We start from the raw sequence: 24758 nt of genomic DNA on the forward strand, positions 1-24758 counted from the left end.
TTCATCATGTCCCAACAATAATTATGGAAGAAACTGCCATTATATCCATATGGCCTCTTTGATTTCATCCACGATTCTTCAGTAATCAAAGAGGGTATGCTATCAAGAATTGTAGAATTACAGACAGGATTACGGAGGTTGAAAATTTTCTCAAAGTGTTTCAGAGCAGCCTTAGCTACTTTATCCTCCTTCTGAATCCATCTACCCCTATTGTTCTTGATTCTTAACATCTCAAGTCTTCTTTTGTTGTCCCTCATAATACTGTCAAACACATTTAAATCAAACAAGAGACTGTGCTGCTGGACCAGAATTAGATGAAGCCTTAATTAAGGTTTGGATTGACTTTTTATTTTTAATTTATAAGTCAAAAGTTATAAGTTAAAATTCTTAATTTATAACTTTTGGCTTAATTTTAGCTTAAAATTAAGTATTTAAAGCACTTTCTTCACTTACCCAAACTTGCTAAAAATAATACTTAAAGGCTATTTTAGCTCAAAAAACACTTTTAAAATAAATCAATCCAGACGGGTTGTCTTTTCTACTTTTGATGTAAACACAATCTTTTGGTAATATAGGGGATTTGATAACTCGCATTGACATTGTATATGAAAAATTACAACATAAAAAATCTACATTGTATGTTAAAACAAAACTTCAACTTTTAAACAGAAGTTATAGCATCAGCGCTTGACACAGTAGATAATACGTGGTAAATAAGATGTCAACATATTTATGGTAGTTGGTAGACATTCTATTATTTATTTCAATATGAGACTGAACTTATGCCAGCTAAAAATATGTACAAAAAACACACCTCTCTTCTGCCTTTTGGACCATGAAGATCAGATTACCTTAGTTTCTTACTTTTAGGGGGAGTTGGGGATGATACATACAACACACCTCATCTGAGTTTTAATTTCTAGGTTCAGGTCACAAAACCCCAAAGCACGACCTTCTTCTGTTAATAATGTCGTTGCAGCTTGTAAACATTGTAATCTGCTAACATATGCATAGCAATATCAACTAGTGAACAACAGGTGCAGCTAAACCAAACAAATAAACCGTTACGTTGAAATGTGCTTTTGGAAAAATGAAACAAGTCTCATATGCTTAGATAAGTAACATACCATGCTAGGTCATTATACAGAGATAGGTGTTTTCTCTAGGCTTTCTTTCCCAGTGATGCCATCTTTCAGAGTCTTGAAGTATTCATTGTAATCTTTCTCCGGAGGAGGGTTTTCTGGATCCACTGTGTACGGCTCACTAAATGGAATGACACTTTTAACCTGACCACAGGAAATTGTGATTTCTTAATTAGTAACTTAGTACATACATACCTATTCCTATATATATGTATTTGTCCATTTTCCTTCTTTTTCCCCATGAAAAAGCAGGAAAATAGGTAGATCAGATCCTTCAATAATCAATTGATATAGATCACTATATAGTTGTTTGCGAACCTAAAACCATGGTGAGGACTTCAAACACATTGCAGGAAATTGTCTTTACTTTCACGGAACCTATTTCTATCAATTTGCAGCCACAGACGCAGTATCCGAAGAAGAAGATAGAATGGACTATGCAAGAATCTAATGAAATTCTCATAGCAGTAAAAATTAATTGGAGTTAATAGTATAACATGAAGTTATATGTACACAGTTCTGAAGATTGCTACTATTTGTCAGTGCTTCCAGACCCTTTAAAAAATTTATCTGCCTCCTATCCAAATAGATTTAGATGCATGAGTTTGAAAAGCTGAAAATCCAAAAACTGTGTCTAAATTAATGGCTATCCAGACAAAGATACCTTAAAAATAGAATATGCATATACCTTTATCCACCTAGCCAATGGATCTAACATTAGAGGCAATACAAGCACAAGATGCAATAAGTGTGGTTTAAAGCTACTCAGGATCAAGAGAGTAGTCATATAACACGTTTCTCGTCAGACAAATATAACTTTGCAGAGAGTAAGGGAACATCAGGAAAAAACACATATTTGTCATATTGTAAGGAAAAGCACCACCTCAAATGTCTTGTCACATGCATAGGGACTTTTCAGAGCTGCCACACATATTCGAGCAACTTCTTCACGGGATATCTTCCCCTGTACATACCAGATACAAATGTTCGCATGAGAAATTAGAAAGAAAGCTCAACGCCATCAACATTATGCAAAGTGATCTTCAGCTAGACTTTATGGAGGACATAAAAAGAATTATACAGACTCCACAAGACTTCATAAATAAGAAAACAACTCTCTAATTCTGAGCAAATACCGTGAAATTATACAAGGCTCCACAAGGCTTTATAAATCAGAAGATAAATTTCTAATTTCTGAGCAAATACCGTGATATTGTCGCCTTGATCGAAAATGAGATCAGCTCCTGCAGGCTCCTCAGTTAAGGCACAAGGCCTGACTATTGTATATGGTATCCCAGATTCTCGAATCTCATCCTCCCCCTGGCACGAAAGTTTATCTGTGTGAGAATAGGGATCTCAAATAGTAAAACACTCAAGATAGAAAGAGCTCAACGTCCTTTTTCCAGTCGATACTAATAACAGAATGCTCATTGTAAACCAAGATGTAAGCTGTTATCAAATGGAACGTATAGGTAGCAACGCATGCCAAGAAGAAGACTACTATCTCCTACATATTTCAGAGAAAGGTAATTGCAAAGGATCCTATCTCCTACTTAATTATAACTATTATCTACTTTGTATATGGTCAAAAATTTTACGACAACCTCCAACAAGGTTAACACTTGACAAAAGCACCAGCTTAGCATGTATGCAACTTTGGTTAACTTAGGAAATGTTGCAAGCTAACCATTTATGTTCAATAGATGACAAAATCTCTCTTAATGAGTCCTGGCCGCTGCAATGGGAACATCATCGATCCATCTCAATGACCATTTATCATTTTTAAATAATAAGACATTTTACTTAAAACATCACAATCCCATTTTACTATACTCCACTGCAGGGTCTAGATTTGGGACTTCATCCAGACCATTATAAGCATTTCTTTTGGTGGATAAGTATCCTAACCATTAATCATTTAACAAGGCATTTATCCTCGTTGTGAAAGATGTAGGAAAACTCAAGGTACAAACCTTTAACTTGAATGTCAGGATGAAGCCCAATTCCTTGTTCAATCGCACAGCTGGAGGCTGTTTGCTTAAATCAATTCCTGGTCTTTCTGGTCTAGTTACACCAGCAGAACTCACATGTACAAACCTGCAGAACAGTAGAGTTAGTACAAAACCCAAAAATAAAGGAAGAATGCTGCACCAATTCAAGTTTAAATACAAACCAAAAAATCAAGCAAGAAAAATTCACTGCTTCAAGTTTAAACCAACAATATAAAAGTTGGATCAAGAATCCAACCTGGGAGTAATGGGATCTTTAAGATAAGCTTGAATGCATGATACAGGAAGTTCAAAGGGACCTTCTTTGAATGTTGGATTCAGTTTACCATCAGATTCGAATTTGCTGAACATAAGCTGCAAATTTCCAGAAGAAAAAAAAAAGTAAAAATGCAGAAAGCTGGGAAAGAGAATGCAAAGATGAACAACTGATATAAGATACCTGTAATGATGTGATTTGACTGGGGTCAAAAGGCGATGCATCTAGTACGGTTCGTGCACGGAATATAGGCCTCAAAGAAGAAAAAGGCAAACGAACCTGGAAATGATGCGCTTAGGATAAAATTTAGATATGAGGAAAGTTGGAAAGTTGCTGAAATTCACAAGAAACTAACCGATTGCCAACCCTCAACGGTATCAAAGATTGATGTATAACCCACAGTATCCCAATCACTGCTAGTGCGAACAATAAGCTTATAACGACGGCCATCACCTTTAAGGCGCAACTCTAATCCATCATAAGCAGAAAGGTCTTCGGGTTCAGAAAAGTTCTGCAACACACGGACAAGGAAATCAAAAAGAAATAACTATCTTTCCCTGATCATATTGTGATTGAGGCAAATGTACAGTTAGCTCTTGGCTAAGCTGCTACTCGAGCTTCACTCATGAAAATTACATCCCACATGCAACTGTAATTTTGTGTAAAATCACCGGCCATACTCCCATAATGAAAACTCTTACTGGTTAAGTCACTTTTTAGGAAATATAATTTAGCTTATTCTTGGATAACACCATGCTAATTGGGGCGAAAATAGGAAAGGTGTAAGGAGGGTAGAATCATCTTCCATGTTTGATAAAGAAGTAACAGATAGCGGGAGGCTGGATACCCTTCTTGTTGGATATTTCTAGCACCTCTAATATGGGTAGTTAGGAGTGATCATATTTTTCTTTCATTTCCCTACACTGAATAATAAAAAGTGAATGATGAATACTCCAACTAAGGAGGTAAGTCAATGAATGTCTCTCAAGTCGACATGTTGAATTTTAGTCAAATATTATGCTGTCTGCAGAATATAACAGCTGAAATGTTTTTTCATTCTCAAATAACAAGGATTGTAACAGGCTAAACATAAATATTAAATACACGTACAAGGTATGGTAAAGGATCAGGTTATTGCTTATGAGCTTGATTCCAGTATGATTAAAGACAAAATTATAAACAAAAAAAGAGCGACAATAATGTTCGGGGTTAACGATACATAAACACATCCAAACAACATGAAAAGTTAAGCCTCAGGCATGTCAAACAACATGATTCAGCCTTCAACAACTTCATAACCAAACATGAAGTAGAAAGCGAGAAAAACAAAGCAGAAAACCAGCTTAATGATTTTTTATCTTTTTACCTTTGTCCTAATACTGGCAAACCCCCCGTTGTTAGCAGTGGTAACAATACCTGACCAAACACGAAACAGAGTTAAATTGATTATTTAAGAATTAGAGATCACCACGAACCAACAGACTACTAACAAAGTATCACCCGGAACATTGTATCTATGAAGAAGGGTAACCTTTGAAGAGTCCTGTTGGTCCACCATTTTCCCCACCAGTTAGATCTATCTGGAATGTACTTTGACTCACTCCACCCATCACAACATCATCCAAAGCCCCCCAAGGAAGTTCTTTAAATGAATTACCTGCATGGAAGTACTGAACAAAGTCAATCTATTGTATGAACCTAAACAACCTTATATAGACGTAAATTCTGAAAATAAAGCAGTAAAAAGACGGGAAAGAAAGAGGAACTAGCCTGGGTAATTATTCCATACAAATGCGAACTCAGACACTAATCAGGCACATAAGAGCAAGAAGATCATATATTATCCCTCCCCGGGCAGCCCCATTCCCTAATTCCACATTGTTATATTTTTATGGAATTTAATGAAAATCATTTTCAAGTACAGTTCCCGCTCTAGTGTCTGCCTCCAAGATATCATGAATACACAAATAAGGGGATATAGATCTTTGCTATAAACAGATGTCAGTTGTTTTACGCCACAATGATATAATAAAAATCTCGCTAGATTTTCTTTCTGTTCATTTTTATTTGTTCTAATGTTGGTATCTAATTGTAAGAGCCAAATATAACAGTTCAACAATGGATTCTTTATTCTCCAAAAGCATACCTTCATATCCAAATAGTAGTTTTCCTGTGCGAAGGCCAACATTTTCTTTAACAGCATTTATTAAATTCTTCATTCCAATGTACTCCACCATTTCAGGTGAGTCACCTTTAATCTGTTCTGCCAGGTAAACAAGGATGCTTAGTGAACTGGTGCTCCAACACCAAAGTTAGCTTATAAAATTGGAAGGGAAACAGTACAATATAACTCCAAGGATAGGCAATCAGTTGGCCACCTCGGGTTCAAAGAACTTGATTCCCTGCAGATTCGCACAAAGAGTATAAGCATAAGCAAGAAGTAATATTATGTTAAGCTAAAAGATGAAACCAATGAACTCATACATGGACTACAAAGAAAAACAAGTGATTGTAGTTTTAGTCAAAGAAGGACCGAGAGTTGAACTTATGGCCTAGCAACAGAGTGATGTAAAGAAGACACTACAGGAGTTTATCAAAAGTTACAGCTTATTTACCTGACTGTATTTTTCCCTGTCAGGGGTATCCCCTTCCTTCGGGCCAACAATGACAGAAACAGCATTAATTACGCTTGTTACTCCTTTGAAGTACTCAGGAAGCAGAGTGCTTGCTTTGGTAACATCTCCAACAACCTACGATTTTAGTAAGAGAAAGCACAAGTTCATTTGGTGGAATATGTGAGTGTATTGCAACAACTGTGTGTTGGTCCTGCTATGGATTTTCCGTGTTGCAGATATATTAATGAAAAGAATAACAGAAGGAAGTTCATGACAAGGACAATGAATTTGGCAGGCGCAGTTGCATTCTCGATGAAAAAAAAATACAGGAAGCGTCAACTGTAAAGCATAATGGGGCTTCTCAGCTGTAATTAGAGCCTAGAAGAGAAGAATCGATTTCTGAGTTTCAAACTATATGGGCAAAGATAAAACCATGCCTGATATCAGAGTAGAGAGAGTGAGAATAACATCAAAAGGATACTCACCAGGTCAACATCTTCACCAAGCATTCTTCTTGCCTTCTCTTCATTTCTGACCTAAAGTATTTAAGAATGTCAAGAAGAAGGAAATTTTAGTTAAAATAGAGGGAGTGGACATTATTCTTTTCTACTCAAATAACATGTTTTTCCATTTAGTAAGCAAAAGAAAGAGTTATACAAATCTTAGAAAGGAAACAACAAAGGTAAAAAAAATCAGAAGAAACATACGAGTACTCGGACAGACAATTTTTTGTTGCGTAATACGTCCACCACTCTTCTCCCAACACCACCAGTGGCTCCAGTTACCAGGGTAATTCCAGAAGAATCCATCAAGTTAACTGGTTTACTAGGCGATGGACCAGTTAGTTTCTCAATCAGTGATTCAAAAAACTTTAAGAAAAAGAAAAATCGGTTAGAAGTAATGAAGCGCCGTGAAAAGAGTCATATGCCACTTGCCGGAAAGGGAAAAGAAAGGCCAACCTTTGCAGGGGAAGGAGGGCCATTAAAAAAATACAATGTCTTTATAAATCTGCCAAAATCCCAACCTTGTTTTCCAGCTTCTGCCAATATGGCACCCTTAAACGTCTTCTGCCTGTAAACAAAATTTTGATGCTTCTTTTCAGGTCTAGATAATGGCCAGGAAAGATAAGATGGGGCACCTAAGGATTTCTGAGACGATCTTCCACCAAAAGATGAAACACCCTGCAATGTATTACCACATACAAAGGTATAAATGGTAAAAGTTAGAAATTGCCAAGAATGGAGTAAAGGAAATACAGAAAAGGAAAATGAAGCAATGCAGTCGTCCACAGATGAATCTGAAGTCCAATTTACACTTCAAATGAGTTGCAAGTCTAAGCATTTTTCCAGTGGTTAAAACAAATCCATATTATACTCTATTTTTTGGAACTATGATATCATCAAATGCATCACAAAACTGTAAATACGTCACAAAGCTTCATGGTGTGTCTAGTGGCAGAGAATTTGATAAACAAAGTCCTATAGCTATTTTCATGGTAGTAACTACTGACAGGTTTATAAATTCATGTAAACAACCAAGTATTTGGCATCAGCATCAAGTAAGAAAACACACACACCACCCCAGCAAAAAACCCTCAAGAAAAAATCATAGTTTTCATTCACCTCTAATACTTTCTTCCCACTAAAATTCCATGTATACCTCTGTTTCATGTAGACTAAGACTACTACATTATGGTTTAAACAATAGCTTCTCTAAAAAAACTAGGCTTTGGACACTTTGCACAGTTTTATGAAATATATTATGAGTGATCGATGACTCTCAGCCACCTACAAGTAATCAGAATCCAACAACTACGAGTCAAAAAAAAAAACCACTATACAGGAATGTAGATAACTAACAGAATTCGGTTATATCTCCTCCAATCTAAGCCAATGAGGCAGTATGGGCAGACATACTAGGAACTACATCTTTTGGTCTAGTCGGTGGAACCAGTGAACCACTCGAGCCGGTTAGATGCATGAGGCAGAGGGCTCGTAGCACCTTTGAACAACAAATATTGGAATATAACAGTAACTTGGTAAAAACAATCACTGAACTTACCTTAGAGTACATATGCTATTTATTATCCATTTAACCCGGGGAAAAAAAAAATAAGCATTTCTATCACCAACTTAAGGCAAACTCTTGCACACAAGCCTCACCTTCTCGAAGGATCAAGAATCAAACATCAATTTTTCAACTGCACCCAAAATTTATGTAACTAAGAATATAACAATAATTATGTTTTGCCTCCCTTTACACACTAAAGTTTCCCGTTAGCTAATTCACCCACTGATTAACTATAAAAATTGAAATACATAATTAGATAAGTATATTACATACAAAAAGGACACAAATATTTAAAAATGTAACAATTATTAAAGGACATGTTGAAAAGTTGTACCTGAAAATTCAGAATAGTTGAAGATGATGATGATGGCTTTGTTACAGTGAAATAACAAGATTCCATTTTCCCAAAAGCTAACTTATTTTTGCTTCTTGATGAGTGCAAAACTTAAAAATTAAACAATATGTGGTTGATAAAGTGACAATTGAAATTGTAAGAGTTAATTTACACCACATATTAGGAGGGAAAAAAAAGTATTTTTCTCAATCATACAGAGTACATGAGATTTCTGGAAGAAAATGTGGATCAAGCCATTTACTGGACAATTTGGCCCATATTTGATTTGATGCTACTTAGTAAACATTTGAACTTTGGACTAGTGCAGATGAAAAATTTCTCATTTAAAAGCCCAAAAGCAAAAACTCTCTCATTTAAAAGCCCAAGTGTAGTTGAATTAAGAGGAACTTTCGCAAATAGCCAATATAATAAACTTAATTATGTTTCATAGTTATAGTTTGCATATTTATGGACTATAGCTACAATTTAAGTTATCTCGTTTGTATAATTCGCGGATTTGTATAAATTCGCAGGTTTGTATAATTCGCTAGTACATTTGTATAATTTAGTTATTTTTGTATAAACTCGAAATAACAAATTTATACAATTACAAACATCAAAAGTGTAAACAGTTATACAAAATACGAATTATACAAAAGTTATACAAATTATATTATACAAATTCCAAATTATACAAAGTGCGAATTATGCAAAACTAAAAAGCTAAGCTGCATAATTATAGCTAAAAGTAGGCCGCGAATTGTAATTAAGGCAAACTATAGCTATGCTAATTAATTAACTATTATATGTTTGCTTATACGCGTATTTTTCCCTTGAATTAAAGAGGTCGGAAGTTGGGCTTACCATATCTAGGCTTGTCAACTTTTTTTTTTGTTTGGTGGGAGTCCATCCAAGGTGTCTTATGGGGCTTAGGCACGATCTCAACGTGTATATATATCAAAAAATGAGCAAAACACTACTCTTGATAGTCTTCCGAGTAGGCTATGCAATGCGTCCATAAGGATGACATCATGTTTTAACTTTCGTAGCTCTAATTTAACATAAGGGGAACCTTCACCCTCAAAGAAGGACATAAGACGTACAATAATTACATACAATTGGCAAATTTTAGCCTAGAATTAATTAGCATCTTTTAGTCCAAAACAAATTAGCAACTATTAGCCCAATACTAAAAAAGAGAAATATTGTATATTTTTTTTTTTTAAATGTGTCTGCAACTAATCGTCAAAAAAGGACGTGGGTTGATTAATCTTCCTCATTATTTATTAACTCCTACATTATGTATCCTTTAAAGAATTAGTATTTGTATACATTCAATTGTAAAGATTATGCACCAATGTATACACAACCGTGTATACATAAGTATTCGTACGCATTCAATATTAATGTTTCTGCACCAATGTATACACACAAACATGTATGCATACTTGTTTGTATACATTCAATTGTATTGTCTGCACTAATATATACACACAACCATATATATAGTAAATATGATTAACTTAAGTATGCTGATATAATTAGATTTTATATCAACTCTACCGTATGGCAACAATGTATACATTAATTTTTTGGAATCATCATCTCGATTTTTAACATAAATCTTACAAAAGGTTTTCTTACCCATGAATTTAACAAAAATCACAAACACCAAAATCTATATCCCCAAAACAAACTGAGAAACCCAAATAAATAACACTAAAATATCAATAATTTACCTTACATATAAAAATACGGAACAAATTAAGGCAAGAAAATAGAATTACCATTAGAAAAAATTTAGAACAGAAAATTTTGAAAAACTTATAAGGAATTAAGAAAGAAAGAAGAAAGCGAAAATGTAATATTTAATATTATTTAACTTGTTGCGGTTGACAAATCTGATGAAAGGGATTCGGAGTAAATTAAAAAAATTACCTTTTTAATAACGAAATAAAAGGATCAGTGGGGTAGTTACCGTATCTCAATATTAGAGAGAGAAAAGAAAATATATGAGAAGCATTTCAGTTTTCAAGAATATAAATTGGGCTATTTAATGCAAAAATAAATATTAAAAAACTTTTCATGCTAAAAAAATAAAAAGGGGTTATTTATTGCCAATTTAGAGAATGTAACATAAGGACTTTCCCACTCATGTTTCATTTCTTAAAAAATAATCTGAACTAGAGAGTTTTTTTCTGGATAAAACTAACAAATACCGACTTAAGCATGCATAATTCATCATAAATAAGAAAATGACTTATGATACATGAGATTGGAAATTAAAGGGGCGTTTCTTAAATAGGAAAAAGGGAAGACATTAAATCTAAATCAGAAAGGCATACATAAAAAGCTGAAGGGAAAAATAGGAAAAACAAGTTCTCCTAGATGGTATTTTACATTGATTGTCCTCCTCGAACGTTTTTGACCTTCACCTCAAGGTCCCAACCCCGACCCCTAAACCCCCTCGACATCAACCCCAAGTCTCCAACCCCATCCCAACTCCTATCATCCCGCCACCAGCCCAATCCATTTTATTCGTCTGTGTTATATATAAATGCTTTTCAAACAACAAGATTTTTACTTACTTTTCAAACATTAGAACAAAAATATATATTTTTCAAGAAAATATTTTTCGTGATACTAAACATATACACTCGAAAATGTTACTTTTAGTTATTCGACAATAACATAATAAGTCTCCTCATTACATTTTCTACTTAACATTACTACTTGCTTTAAACTAAGAGTTTGCTAGTCCATTAATCTCAATTTATACTAATTAATTCATATTTAAAAGGAAGAACTATTGACTCAATTATATAGAATTATACGTATTTAACTCATGATGTATACTAAATTAGAGGCATGGAATGCATGTTGTTTTCTTGACTTCTGCGAAATCATAAATTAAAATTATACTTCATTTTCATAGAATACTACCTATGGAATTTTATAAATTCAATTATGTGGATTTCGTCAAGGAATGAACAAAATTCTCAGGTTAAATCTCTGACGACCCTAAGATTCCTTAATTATTTAATTAGTAGTTATTTAACTACTCGATTATACTCTTTATATTATTGTGTTGTATGATGTATCTAACTTATTTAAATAAATAAATTATAGGATATCGTGCCTCACATGAATAGTAATTAAATGTTTAATTAGTTTGATTAGTCATATGAAGAATAATTTCCGTTATAATTATGGCAGCTAGAAAGCCCCTCTTTTCTTCTTCTTCTTTGGAGTTTCAATCAAAACGTAAAATATACATAAAAACTAAATCTTAAAAAAGAAAAAATCTAACAGAAGATTAGCAAGTTGGCTAGATCGATCTTATTATTGAAAAACTGTATATAAAACATAGCTAGTTGTGTCCTTTGTTTTAACAAACAATTAATTAAATAAGAAAAAGCATAACAAGTTACTTATTACCATAATCTAAATGATCAGGATGTCATCTAAGTTGAAGACTTCAAGTGATTTGAAACAAATATAATAATATAATATAATACTATGAAATAACGTAAAATGTGAAGCAACATTTGGGCCTCCCCATTTTCAATTCCTTTTTTGTACTTCTAGCAGAGGCGAAGCCAGAATTAGGAGTTTGGGGTTCTAAATTTTAGGATAGAATAGAAAAATATTACAAAAGTGGAGTTTGAATCCACAATACTAGTGTCAAAAATATTTTCACCTACCTTACTTACAATTGAACTACCAATCAATTTTGTTAGGGGGTTCACAAGTTAATATACACATATATTTATTTAATTTTCTAATACAAATATAAAATTTACAGAAAAGCTAGTGGGTTCTCTGAACCCATGAACCCCCACCGGCCACCTAGCTCCGCCTCTGACTTCTAGTTAATTGATCCATATATTATCTCCCCCATAATATTTCCAGTCAATGATCATTATTGATTCACTCTTGTTTTTTTATAATATCTCAAATAATAGCAGACACAAGAAAAAGAAACAAGAAGTAGAGATCATATGTACTTTTCACATTTGAGGCAGCAAGTTACATACTTCCACCGTTCTTATTTACTTGTAGAATTTTAACTTTATTTACTAATTCAGAAAATAATATAATTAGTGTAGCGAGTTTACCATTTTTGCCCTACTAATTGATAGGGTCTCAAACATATTTACTCATTATATTTTCAAAGATATTAACTCACTGTTAATAAATTGAGGATGTAAAAGAAAAAAAATTTGTCCATCAATGATTTGTCAAAAATGACAAGTAAAAGAAGAAATTAAATTAGAAAATATTTGACAAGTAAATAGAAACGGAGGGAGTATATGAGAAGCAATATTAGACACCTCTAAAGACAAATTAATATCATGCTGCCAACTCCTATATATGCCAAAAACATTTTTAGTGGCTATTCACTAGCTTCCATAAATTAGTGCTTACAGTTAACTTAAAAGATAAAATTGCCCCAGCCCATCAATTTAGTTTTTGGTTTAATTGCTTAATTAATTAGTTTTCTGTATATATAGTTCTTTCTTAAATGTTATTTGCATTTTGTTTGTTTTCTTTTCTCACGTAGGAGTATAATTTATCAGTTCACATACAAATTGAATTCAAAATCCTATATATGTTCTATTATCAAGACTTAATAAAAGGTAAAATATATAGAGAAATTGAAAGGCTAACACTCCTGAACTTGGAGCAAATTATTAGTTTCGTTCATGAACTATTGACAGTCTTAAAAATACACCGATCTACCTTACTAACTAAAATAAAAGAATACCCCAAATCTGCCACGTTATATAGATTGAGTAAACCACAAAAAGGCAGGATGGGAGATATATGTGTAAAGTGTAATATGGTTGAAAAATGTAGCAATCCAATCATGCATATTCATACTCCAATTTTAAGACAGACAAAACCCATTGATAGTAAGAAAAATTAATTGTTTGTGCCCATAAAGAAACACAAAACGAGTGGACAAGGGGCCGAGTGTACAATTTTTGCCTAGCAAACCTCTTTACTTCAATACCGACAATTCACCACATTTTAAGACAACACAAACAAAACAAACCTTGAAAAAAATGTGTGTGTGTGTGTATGTGTTTTGCCCCTCCCCCTTCCATTTTGATAATCTTGTATTATGACAAGTAAAAGATTTCTTCTATAATTATTATTAATCATTCAAAATTTACTGACTCGACTAATTCATATCTATATCATGTAGGGTCGATAAAAGGAGAAAGTGTTATCTAAGAGACTTTTCATTCCCATATGATAGTCATGTCAAATGAACGAGTTGAGCTGAATTTAAGTGTGTCGAAATGAATTGAGTTAACAATGAATCTATCATCAACTCATTCAAAAGTTATTTAAGCTGAAATAAGTTGGATCAAACAATAAGCTAATAAATAAGTATGTCATATTTTTACGGATTAATTTTATTATTTATATTCTTAAAGTTCAATAATAAGATTCATTGATCTTCTCCGTGTTGGAAAATCTTTAATCTAATGCTATGTATTAACGGGGATGTTCCAATTATTTTCATTCATTACAAGTCAATAGTGGTCGACCGTCACCAGGCCACCTGTGTTGTTTTATGCTCCTATTTATTTATTTATTTAATTTTACTAGGGCCATATAATTCTTTGTTAATTTTATGTTTGTTGTGGCACGGTCGGTCCTTATTGGACAATTGGGGCACAAATTATGGAGTAATGAAGGTAGGTTAATGTAGAATAATTTTGTGGGTTGATTTGAAGCATGTTATATGTACGTAACGTTAGGTACATTATTCAGATGAACACTACTGCTCCAAAATTAAGAAGAAAAACAGGGAGTTGACTTAATTATATATAAACATAATTATGTACTATAATTTCTAAATAATAGACTATAGTGTAAGGTAACTTGGTTAATAAAGTTATTGTAATTTTCTGTTTTCAACTCTCTTTAATTGCATATGCTATTAATTATAACTACTTTAGTTCGTGTAAGCATTGAATGAGCCCTCAAAAATTTGAGGATTTGTGCTAAATTAACTCAAATCCACATTCTTCGACTATATGTATACTCGAAAAATAATTAAAACAATAAAATGATTTATGTAGCTTGACGTAGTGGCGTAACCATATATAGCTTAGAGTGGCCAGTCAGATATTCTTCGTTTGAAAAATTATAAATTGTATGAAGTATACAAGTCAAATTACATTTTTCATACATATATATTAAATTTGAACATCCTTGATGAAAATTCTGACTTCGCATCTTTGTGTGACGTACTGAACATGAACATGTTTTGCTTGTACACTTAGGCAATTCTAATTTCTAAACACGACTAAACCATCCCGTGTTGATTTTGTCTTCCATCTAGCTCGAAAAGACAAAAATAAATAGGTAAACTAATAAAAGAATAATGAAAATTAATTAATTAAAACATTATTATACAGTCGAAACAGTACTCTTGAGAATATGACAGTTAATTAAATAAATAAATTAAAATAACTAAACAACGCATATGGGCTGTCACTTAAAGTGGCAGCCACTGTCACTATTTTAGAGAGTTTGTCTTTTATTATGGATATAATTATTATTTAAAACTTTGCAAAAGATTTAGATCAAGGATTATCGTTGACTTTAATTTATAATTTTAAATAATCAAGAATACCATTCAAAATGCTAAGAATGTAGTATAAAATAAATAGCTTAATCACTAGGGACCATACAGTTAGCATGGCAAATATTATTTTTTTCCCTTACTTTTCCTTATAAAACTTATTACGTGAGTGTAACTACTAGATGATTGCTTGCAAAAAATAATAACAATAAATGTGATTTGTTTATTTCAATTTTCAGTTTGAAAAATTCAAATTTGTAATCAAAACTCAAGTTTAGCTAGGTAGATTTACTTAATCTAATCGCGTGCAATCTATGTATGATATATAATTAATGGTAGGTGCTTAGAATATTTTTTAGCACAAGATCAAGGAAATTGAACCTAATTGACCATTTAATGTTTAAAAAAAGACGCGTGCTTAATATTTTTTTCTATTGATTATTATTATTTAAGCATATCCTATCTACTTCCCAACAGAAAATGTACTTCTGTTTTGATTATAATTAATAATATTACAAGAAGATTAATTCAAGCATGACTCCAAACATCTCATGTGCTCAATTAAAAAATAGGATTAGAATGAATCTCAGAGTAATATATATGAAAATCAATAATCAAGATGAGTAAGTAAATACATATATTGTCACAATGCAAGCTTATGACATGTATTGTTTGCTTTGGCATATCAGATTTCACATATATATTGTCCGCCTTGGGTTACACCATCATCATCGAGCTAAAAATGTGTGTACAATGTGAACTTATGTAACTCTAATTCACTTTCCTCTTCCATTTTGATATGAGATTCGTCAAAGATATCATGTGAGCTCTTTTTCAAAAGTTTATCAACCTAGAATTATGTCAATCCTACTCTATGATCCGCCATCATTGACCCCCACCCTTCTCTTAGGGGCTCCACGTTCTCGTTGAAGTTTTCCCCTACTATCGTACTAAGGGAGTGTTCAACTCTGATATCATATTTGTCACGATTCAAACCCATGTCACGTATCGTGCATTTTGACCTAATAACCGGCCTCATATATTTGTCTTTTAGGTTATGTATGCCATAATCCAGCTCAAAAACAAGTGTACCATGTACTGTGTACTAATTAACCTATGTTATGCTCAATGATTTCTTATATTTGGAAGGATGCTGTAAATTACAAGAGTAATTATTATTTTTTGGAACCTCAAAAGCAAATAAAGTAAATGGCCCAATTTCTCAATAAAATGGAAAGCCAGTTGTTGATTTATATGCCTGCCGGCTTAAGAGGGGAAGTTAAATTTAAGGGAGAAATTTGTCCTAAATCTAATTAAGCTTTGAATAGTTCTCTAGCTAGTACGTACTACACTATATTTTGTTGTCTATGTTCCCCCAATAATAGTATTATTCTGACGCATTTATTAAGAATTCATTTGATGGGGTTAATCATAAAGTTAATTTGACTATGCGATACGTATATATCTTCCTTTAATGAATTATTGATGAGCATATGCCTTCTTAGAGAAAGTATTAATAATTGGTAAATGTTTGCGATAAATTTTAAATATGAGGAAATCAATAATAAATAAAATATGAAGAAACGAGGAATATTAATGATAAAATAATATCGGTGTAATTTTGTTCCTCCTATGATTTCTTCATGATTCGAGGGCGTTAATGGCGTATTTTTTCAAACTAAGGATGATTTGGGTTGATCTCTTTATGATTTATGAATATTCCAAGAGTTTATGAGATATTCGAGGTGCCTTGATCTTCAAGGGAATATACTACATTTTATATAGGCATGAACCAGGGATATCCAACACAACTTATCCCACAAATTTTAATGCCTGAGGTATAATTTCATTTCAGAAAGAAAACTAATTATGACTTATTAGTTCAACAAATAAAAGGATCTGAATAAGTAGTATAGTAATTAAAAACACAAAGAAAGTTACAATAATTTTTAATATTAATATTAATTTCATGTCAATAACAGTGATTACACTTGCATTTTTTTAATATGCAAATTGTAACCAGTTAATTAGATGCTAATGGCATGGCGACTATAGCAACAAAACAAAGCCCAAGTTTTTTGGTAAATAAATCCTTTTAGTTTTGTGGTGTCCTGGCGGGACTAATCTTGTTTAATTAACTTAATATATAATTATAATGATATGGTACGAAAAGTTTATAATAAGTTAATTAACTGCACGCGTGGAGTGGATGAACTATAACGTTTGATTTTATTTTTTTCTATATTCGTTAATCTCACTTAAAGTTGGCAAAATAGAATTTAAGCATTTTAGTCAGCATCAAAATCCCAGTTAAATGACACACGATAATTTCAAAATTGACTAAACGTACTTTGCATAGGACAACATGAAAAATGTTAAAATGTTTATTCTTTGACGAATTGTTTCGGCTATCGTCGGCAGGACAATAAATCTTGTACATACACATAAGGTTACACGTGTGGTGTGGACAAGAATTAAATTTTTCGTTACTTGAAAGTTGAATAAAAATCATTTGTTGAAATTCTACCAACTTTGTATTTCCTCCGTTCACTTTTACTTGTCACGATTTACTTTTCAAGAATCAAACTGTATGGAATTTGATCCAGATTTTATATAATTTTCGAACATCTAATTAATTTCAAACTTGAAATTTTGATTAATGTTCATCAATTTATCTATACAGCTTAATTGAATTGACTCTCATGAAGCAAAATGTGTCAAGTAAAAATGAACGAGTGAGTATTTTCAAAGCTTAGTTTTCAAGCTAGTGAAAACTTATGTACTTAACCACTTTGATTTGGACTATATTACCTAATTCAATTAGTTCTTTTCATGGTCAATACGTTTACTTAATCACAACTAACGTTTGACTATTCACATTCTTTCTGTTCATTTAAATATTTGTAGCCGAATCATTAACAATTATTTTGTTTAACCGATCGATTAGTGTCCACTGATATGATTAATTTTGATTCACGTTAAAAATTATTATTGAATGAATTTTCGTTTTGAGGGCTCAATTAACTTTTACATTAGTTATAAAATCCAATTTTTCAAGAATAAACTTAGAAGAAACGTGTCATACTTTTTCTTATGATGGTTGTGAAATTGTCTGGTGAGTAGAAATTAATGAGCATATGTTTGAATTTGAGTATATATACTTCCAAGCAAATTAGGCAAAGGCAAGATCTTCGAATAAGGGAAATTGGAAAAAGTGTCACGAGCCCCTTAATCTTCGTAGAAATTTCAGTATAAGCCTTAAAAGTCAATATGAAGATCAAACAAAAAAACAAGATAGAAATTAAAGTGATGAGACTTTGACTAAAGAGGATTTGGAGCATGTTGTTGACATTATATTCATACCGGACAATACCCATGTGATCGTTGAAATTTTGACAATAATAATGTACGTATCAAGCAACTATAATATAAAAATTTGGGACATTACTGTGAGTGTTGACGGTAACTTTTAGGTAAAATTGCTAATATAGGACATTACTGGTATGAAAGAAAATATTTTTCATATTTTTTTCAACAAAAATAAAAGTGATTCAAAAGAATTCATATTAATTGTGCAGGGTAATTAGTATGAAATATCATTTATAGGACGTGTTTTTTTAATTTTTGTTGAGCAAAATAATTTTCTTGGTTTTTAAAAAAATATTTTTGCCAACAAAACGTGAAAATATTGGACAACATTCCTTGGTACCAAAATTCAAATATAATCACTAGAATCACTATTTGACTATGTAAATGTCTGATAATTAAGTTTGGAGCATGAAATATCGTAGCTGGGCTGTAGTATGTGCTAGTATCTATTTTGTAGCTAAATGAAAACAGATTAACAATTAATATATTTTTGAAACTTTGTAGTAATATTTATGCATGTGATCAATACCGTCTACACTTTCAAAATTAATTAATTCTATTTTAATTCGATTTTGGAAATAGACAAGTGACTTAAGCAAATACTGTTAATAATGTGGATAAGTAATATGAGATGGGCGGAGTATCATTTTCCTATTAAGAGAAACTATAATATTTGTCACGTAACTTGATTTCTGTTGTTCCATGCCCTAATCAATTTATCTAATCATACCTAATTCATAAATCATGGGAAATAGGTAACAATGTTTGGTGACATAAATTTATTTATTTTCTATAAGAAATATGACTCTATACTTTTCTACTTTTAGAATATAATTACTTTTATAACTTGGGTCATTAATATAAGTACGTGGCATATACTTAATTTGTTTTTTGAACTTTAATGTGATACCATTTTATTTTCTTGCGTGGGGTTCAACAAAAATAAAAGTTTCATCTCTTATTAAATGTTTTTTTCAATGCACTTTGCAAAAGCCAATTAAATAAATCTTTCTTTTTCGTGGTGATTATGGGCCATAACGATCAATATGTTGAAGATCACTACTATTTGGTGTTAGGTAATATCTAGACCCTACCCTACAATTTCATGTATATTTTGATGCATTAATGTTGCTCTTTTAAAGCAGCAAATTAAAACTCATCTATTTTAGAGGTATTAATCTGATAGTAATAATTAAAAACATAGCACAAGATCCCAACTTGGTACGTTGTAATCTTATGAATATAATAATAGAATTACACCAACCTGGAGCCTAGAGTGAGATTCCTTTATTACTTTCTCCGTTCGCTTTTATTTGTTATAGTTGGACTTCACATAATTCATTAAAAAAAATTGACAGGGTTATTTTATCATATTATTCCTACTAATTAATGTTTAGTAGTATTAGACCTTGAAAAATGATTTGGAGAAGAAGTAATTAATACTAAAAGTAAAACATAAAAAAAAAATTATTCTTTCTTAGTATGTTAAAAATAACAAATAAAATGAAAACATATTTCTAAAATAATGAACAAAAAGCGTGTATTGTTTTTAAGGAGAAAATCCAAGCCAATCAGTAAATAATAGGATTTTCAGACCGACACAATTAATTTCCCTAGTCAGTGGTCACAATTTTAAAATTAAAGTGAGATTGTGGATTTTTAGTGCAGGAAAATGCCTACTTGATTACATTAGTACTTTCGTTTAAAGTCGGAATAATGAGACACTGGTTTTGGTTTTCTTATTGCAAAATTATATCTAAAAATAGAGAAATAATTGTATTATTTTCCATTTAATTTGTTTGTCTCGTATTATTAAACTAAAATATGTTACATATATATTTTAATTTTATAAATTAAAATCTATGATAGGTAAAATTAGAATGAAAAAATTGCTAGAAAAAAAAAGATTTTTTTGAACGTGATAAAAAAAATATATGACAAGCAAATCAACATGAGGAGAATATAATTTTTTTTCTCAAAGGGAAAGGGGATTAAAGATGGGACAAATAAAAGGGCGGTAGCAGTGTAATAGCCGGTGGTTGAATTTTGACCAATTTTAGTTTTCTTGTTTTTTGGTTAAATAGTAGACTACTTTCATTTTGTTTGTATGACTTTAATTGGCATGAATTTTAAGAAGTAAAAAAGATTTTAAATATTTTTATTTCAAATAAAAAATATGTAATATATTGTAAAATGTTATTTAATTTTATAATCTTAAATATATTATGCGAAAAATTAAAACTAAAATGTTATAGAAAAAAAGAGAGAGACATATACTCTTTTTATAATAGAATAAAAAAAATTGACATGTTTAAAATAAATTGAAACAGATAAAGTATCAAAATAATATTTTTTATCGACCAATGTCATTAAGAAACTATGTTGAAAATGGAATCTTCGTAGTTCAATAATTAGTTAGTTGAACTTTTATCTTGTTAGTAAAAAATAATTCTGCCTTGTAATTCCTTTCCCAATTTCCTTCCCCAAAATTTATTTATTTATTTATTTTTTTAAAAAAGGAAAATGGAAAGTGTGTAACTTTTGAGTACCGAAAGTTTGTTAAGATTAAGTTAACCTATAATAAGATAATTATCTATAACAAATTTAACATTATACTTATAATTGATTAGATTGTGTATATTAATATTGAAAATTAGCCGGTGGCTGAGCTCACTCTTCACCTAATTACTTTTCCACGTGGCTCTTCCATATTCCCATTTTACTAAAACACTTTACCCTTTTTACGATTTAATTTTCAGATTAAACTTAATTTCTATTTATATGAACACGTTGCTCTTTGAACGAATGAATAAAAGTCGGAACAAATTAAAGTCCAAATTCTGATGCTAAAATCTTTATATATTCTATGAATCAAGTCACAACAACTTTTAATGAAAATAGATAAATAATCAGAAATACGCTTATTTTTCGAAACCGAAACAAAAGACGGCTTATTTCTTATTTTCTCTAGTACCCGTTTTAAACCTTGATCTAATTACTCGTTGAGGAATTATTGTTGAATGACTGGTTTAGAGATCTTACGGTACTTGGATTCTCTTTAACGCAGCTCATTTTAAATTATTTGTTGTGTTTCTCTTTTATACTTTTTAAAAAAAATATTAATTAGGAAGAGTTTTTAACTGTTTACCTTTATTTATGTTTTAAGATATAGTCTCTAATTAATATCTCTTTATTGAAGATTTACTTTATTTATGTGTCATTTCAACGTGTTTGTGTTTTCGAGAATAATTACTATCAAGGGTAAAATGTTTTTAATAAAATTTTAAACTTCTAATATAACAAATAATTTAATAATACTAATTTTAAAAATCACGACAAATAATTGGAGAAAATAAAAAGACCAACAGAGACAAAAAGGAAAAAATAAATGCAACAATGAAATTCTTCTCCAATGAGAAATATCAAGATATAAGAAAATTAACATTCTTTTAAGTCATGACTTTGATTTACATTTTCTTATATAGTAAAAAAAAAACTTTTCTTTACTCCTTTAATATTTTGAACTTATTATTACTTCAATTAATTCAAATTTACATTTGATAAGCTCGATAAAAGGAAAACACGTCATATTAAAAGATTCTTAATTTTTAAACCTCGAACACACAAGTCACAAATTTTCATTAATAACAAAACGATCCTAATCATTCAATCAACATTTCACTAGCTAACTTTCTTCACTCCATATTCTAATTAGACAACATTAGAAAGAATTTACGTTTTTACTTGTTCAAGTCCTTTTATCAATACTAAAATTTTCAAAAATACAATTTTCTTAAAAACTAAAAAGTCAGGGGCGGAATGTCCACCTTCCCTCCTTGATTGGAAGAAGGGTGGACTCTACATTCCACCCCTGATACCAAAAGAAAATTGTATACCCAAAGAACGAAGAAATTGCATCAATTTCGGAAAGAAAAAAACAATGTTCATTTGACTTGGCCCAACTAACTTGATCTCCACGCACTCCCTCTTCCTCTCTTCTCCCAAACCGTCACGCGTTCTTTTTTCAATAAATATATACTTCCTCATAAACTCCATATATATATATATATATACTTCAACCTACCCCTTTCTCAATCCTCTCAAAACACAAAAAGAAAAAAAATCACAACTTTTCACACCATCAAAAACAGAGTATTCAAAAGAACTCATATAAAATGGCTCTTTCAAGAATTTCTACATCTATTTTGTTGATGTTTGTATTGTTTTTAGCTTCATTTTCATCATCAATGGAAGCAAGAAAGTTATTAAACTCGGATGAAGTGAAAAAAGTAGCAAATTTAAGGTCTCTGTATCTAAATGCTCTGCCTAAAGGCATAGTACCAGCTTCAACACCAAGCAAAAAAGGTCACTCTTATACCACAGATGAAAAGCTTATCGCCCGTCATCTTGCAGCTATCGATCGGATTCTCCGGTCAGTTCCTAGCCCTGGAGTTGGCCATTAATTTTAATATCAGGCACGCGGTCAGAGCCTTGACTCTTTCCAACTCATGTTCTACACATGTAAACTTATTTTTTTTGATATTACAGTTTTAGATTCATTTTCTTTGAGGGAATTACATTAGGTCAGGATTTGTAAACACAATATAATTGGGAAAATTTGTACAGCTGGAGAGTGATGATATAGGATTTTTTAAAATTTATTTATGAAGTTGTACACAACTTATACTTTTAATTTTGTTTTTGTTAGGATCATTTGATTTGATGATTATTGGTTCTTTTGTTTCTAATTGAAATATAAAAAAAAAAAACATTGAATCATGAGTCTGTATTTTTTTTTTCTTCCTTATATTAAATTCCAATTATTAGTATTTTTGTTAAGAGTATAGCATAAATTGAACAATTTTATTTTTTTTCTGTATCAATAGCCTTATTAGGTTAGCTGGCAGTGACAATGTTTTCAAGAAAATGGAAAATTGAAAACAAAATTAATAATGGTCATTAACTCATTAAAAAGGCTTTAATTGGGTGATTGTACATGTGTGGTTGATGAACCAATCAAAGTATACGTGGCTTTGGTGTGGAAAATTTGACTACTACAGTGCTTTTTAACTTTAATTTGCATTACTCTTTTGGTCTTTTATGAAATTAATCCAAGGGATTTTCAGAAAATTTATGTGAATATTCTTCCACAACGAAAAAGCAAAAAAAAAAAAAAAAAGGGAAATAAAAACGCGTTAGGAGACTTCTTGTTCTTTTTTTCTTCCCTTTTTGCTAATTTGCTTTTTTATAAAGTATTTTGGTTATAATCTAAGCTTTTTTATAAATATTTTGCATTTTGAAGGGCCATAGGAGCATGACATTACATAACAATTAAGAACTAGATAGCTAGCAGATGCTTCAAGAATGTTGTTTCAAGTTTCGACGGCCAATTTTTTCTCCTCTCTTGGTGGATTTTCTTTTTCATTTTATTCTTGCTGCTTATTCGCATATTTGAAAAAATAAATATTAAAAAAAAACTCCTTCATCCTATATTATGTGGCCCTTTTTTAATTTCGAAATTCAAAAGAGTCTATCTTTGATTATAGTATTTTTTTTTTACGTAGTTTACAAATATATAAATTTCATTGCAAAAAATTATGATTTCATGTATAAATTCCCGATCAAATTTAAACTGTTTTGTTTTCAAAAAATGAAAGTGTCACATATCATTTGAATATGTAATTTGACTTACGTGTACCGGCAGGTAATTGTCTAATGTGATAATTTTAATATCATAACCTAGAAATTCGGTAAAACTATTTGTTAAAAGACATTTAAAATACATTAATATGGTAACAATTATTTACTCGGCTAGTTTTGTACATGTAAAGAGACTAGTGGTGGAATGAGTGATGTTTTCATTTTTAATTAGAATTTTCGTGTTTAAATCTCGAGAATAAAAAATAAAATTGATATGAAGCACTTGTTCATTGATGTGTTTTATTATTACGATCCAAATTCATGATATGTATTGTCTGTTTTGAGCAAATCGGGCTCATAGATTTGTCTCTTGTGTGTCATTATCAAGCCAAAAATATGCATATCATATGAATTTGTGGTATGCCCAATAAAACTCTTCATTTTTTTCCCCATTCTGATGTGTAATACGCCTAAGTTGTCATATGCATCTCTTTTTGCAAAGCTTGTCAACCTAGAAATCTATCAATCCACTTTCTATCACGGTCATTACTCTTAAATTATGCGCAAATCTGAATTAAACAAGCCCATATCAGAAGGTAAGTGAGGTGATGCCAAACAGGTCAAGCTTTTGATTTCTTTCTTAGAAAAGAAGATGTAAGAAAAATTTACCTCCAACTTTGTCCTGAATTCGAATTCATCTTCTAACTTTTGACTATATA

The 24758-nt window shown here is 31.2% G+C and overlaps 3 protein-coding genes across 4 annotated transcripts in view; 2 read left to right on the top strand and 1 right to left on the bottom strand.

Annotated features, from left to right (window-relative positions):
* The window catches only part of LOC125836649 (probable WRKY transcription factor 65), a 212052-nt gene that overhangs the window by 39606 nt on the left and 147688 nt on the right, over positions 1–24758 (top strand). The gene's annotated exons all lie outside the window — the stretch shown is intronic.
* On the bottom strand, positions 726–8533 carry LOC125836633 (protein HIGH CHLOROPHYLL FLUORESCENCE PHENOTYPE 173, chloroplastic). 2 transcript variants are annotated; one of them, XM_049515830.1, is made up of 17 exons: positions 8427–8533; positions 6982–7203; positions 6730–6891; positions 6508–6558; positions 6023–6157; positions 5786–5809; positions 5554–5665; positions 4939–5064; positions 4774–4823; positions 3763–3918; positions 3591–3686; positions 3390–3505; positions 3116–3239; positions 2349–2462; positions 2026–2106; positions 1128–1286; positions 726–958 (listed from the first exon to the last, which is right to left on the bottom strand). In XM_049515830.1, the coding sequence occupies exons 1-16, from the start codon at positions 8490–8492 to the stop codon at positions 1140–1142; spliced, it is 1782 nt and encodes a 593-aa protein (XP_049371787.1). In that variant the 5' UTR covers positions 8493–8533; the 3' UTR covers positions 726–958; positions 1128–1139. The 2 variants fall into 2 exon arrangements, with proteins under 2 accessions (XP_049371787.1, XP_049371788.1); XM_049515831.1 differs by lacking the exon at positions 8427–8533 and having other exon boundaries at positions 6730–6839; positions 6982–7129.
* On the top strand, positions 22502–23178 carry LOC125836662 (precursor of CEP14-like). The gene has a single exon (XM_049515866.1). The coding sequence runs from the start codon at positions 22575–22577 to the stop codon at positions 22860–22862; it is 288 nt and encodes a 95-aa protein (XP_049371823.1). The 5' UTR covers positions 22502–22574; the 3' UTR covers positions 22863–23178.

The sequence above is a fragment of the Solanum verrucosum genome, unplaced genomic scaffold, assembly GCF_900185275.1.
Source record: "Solanum verrucosum unplaced genomic scaffold, falcon-dt-bn FXZP01000278.1, whole genome shotgun sequence".
Lineage (NCBI taxonomy): Eukaryota > Viridiplantae > Streptophyta > Magnoliopsida > Solanales > Solanaceae > Solanum > Solanum verrucosum.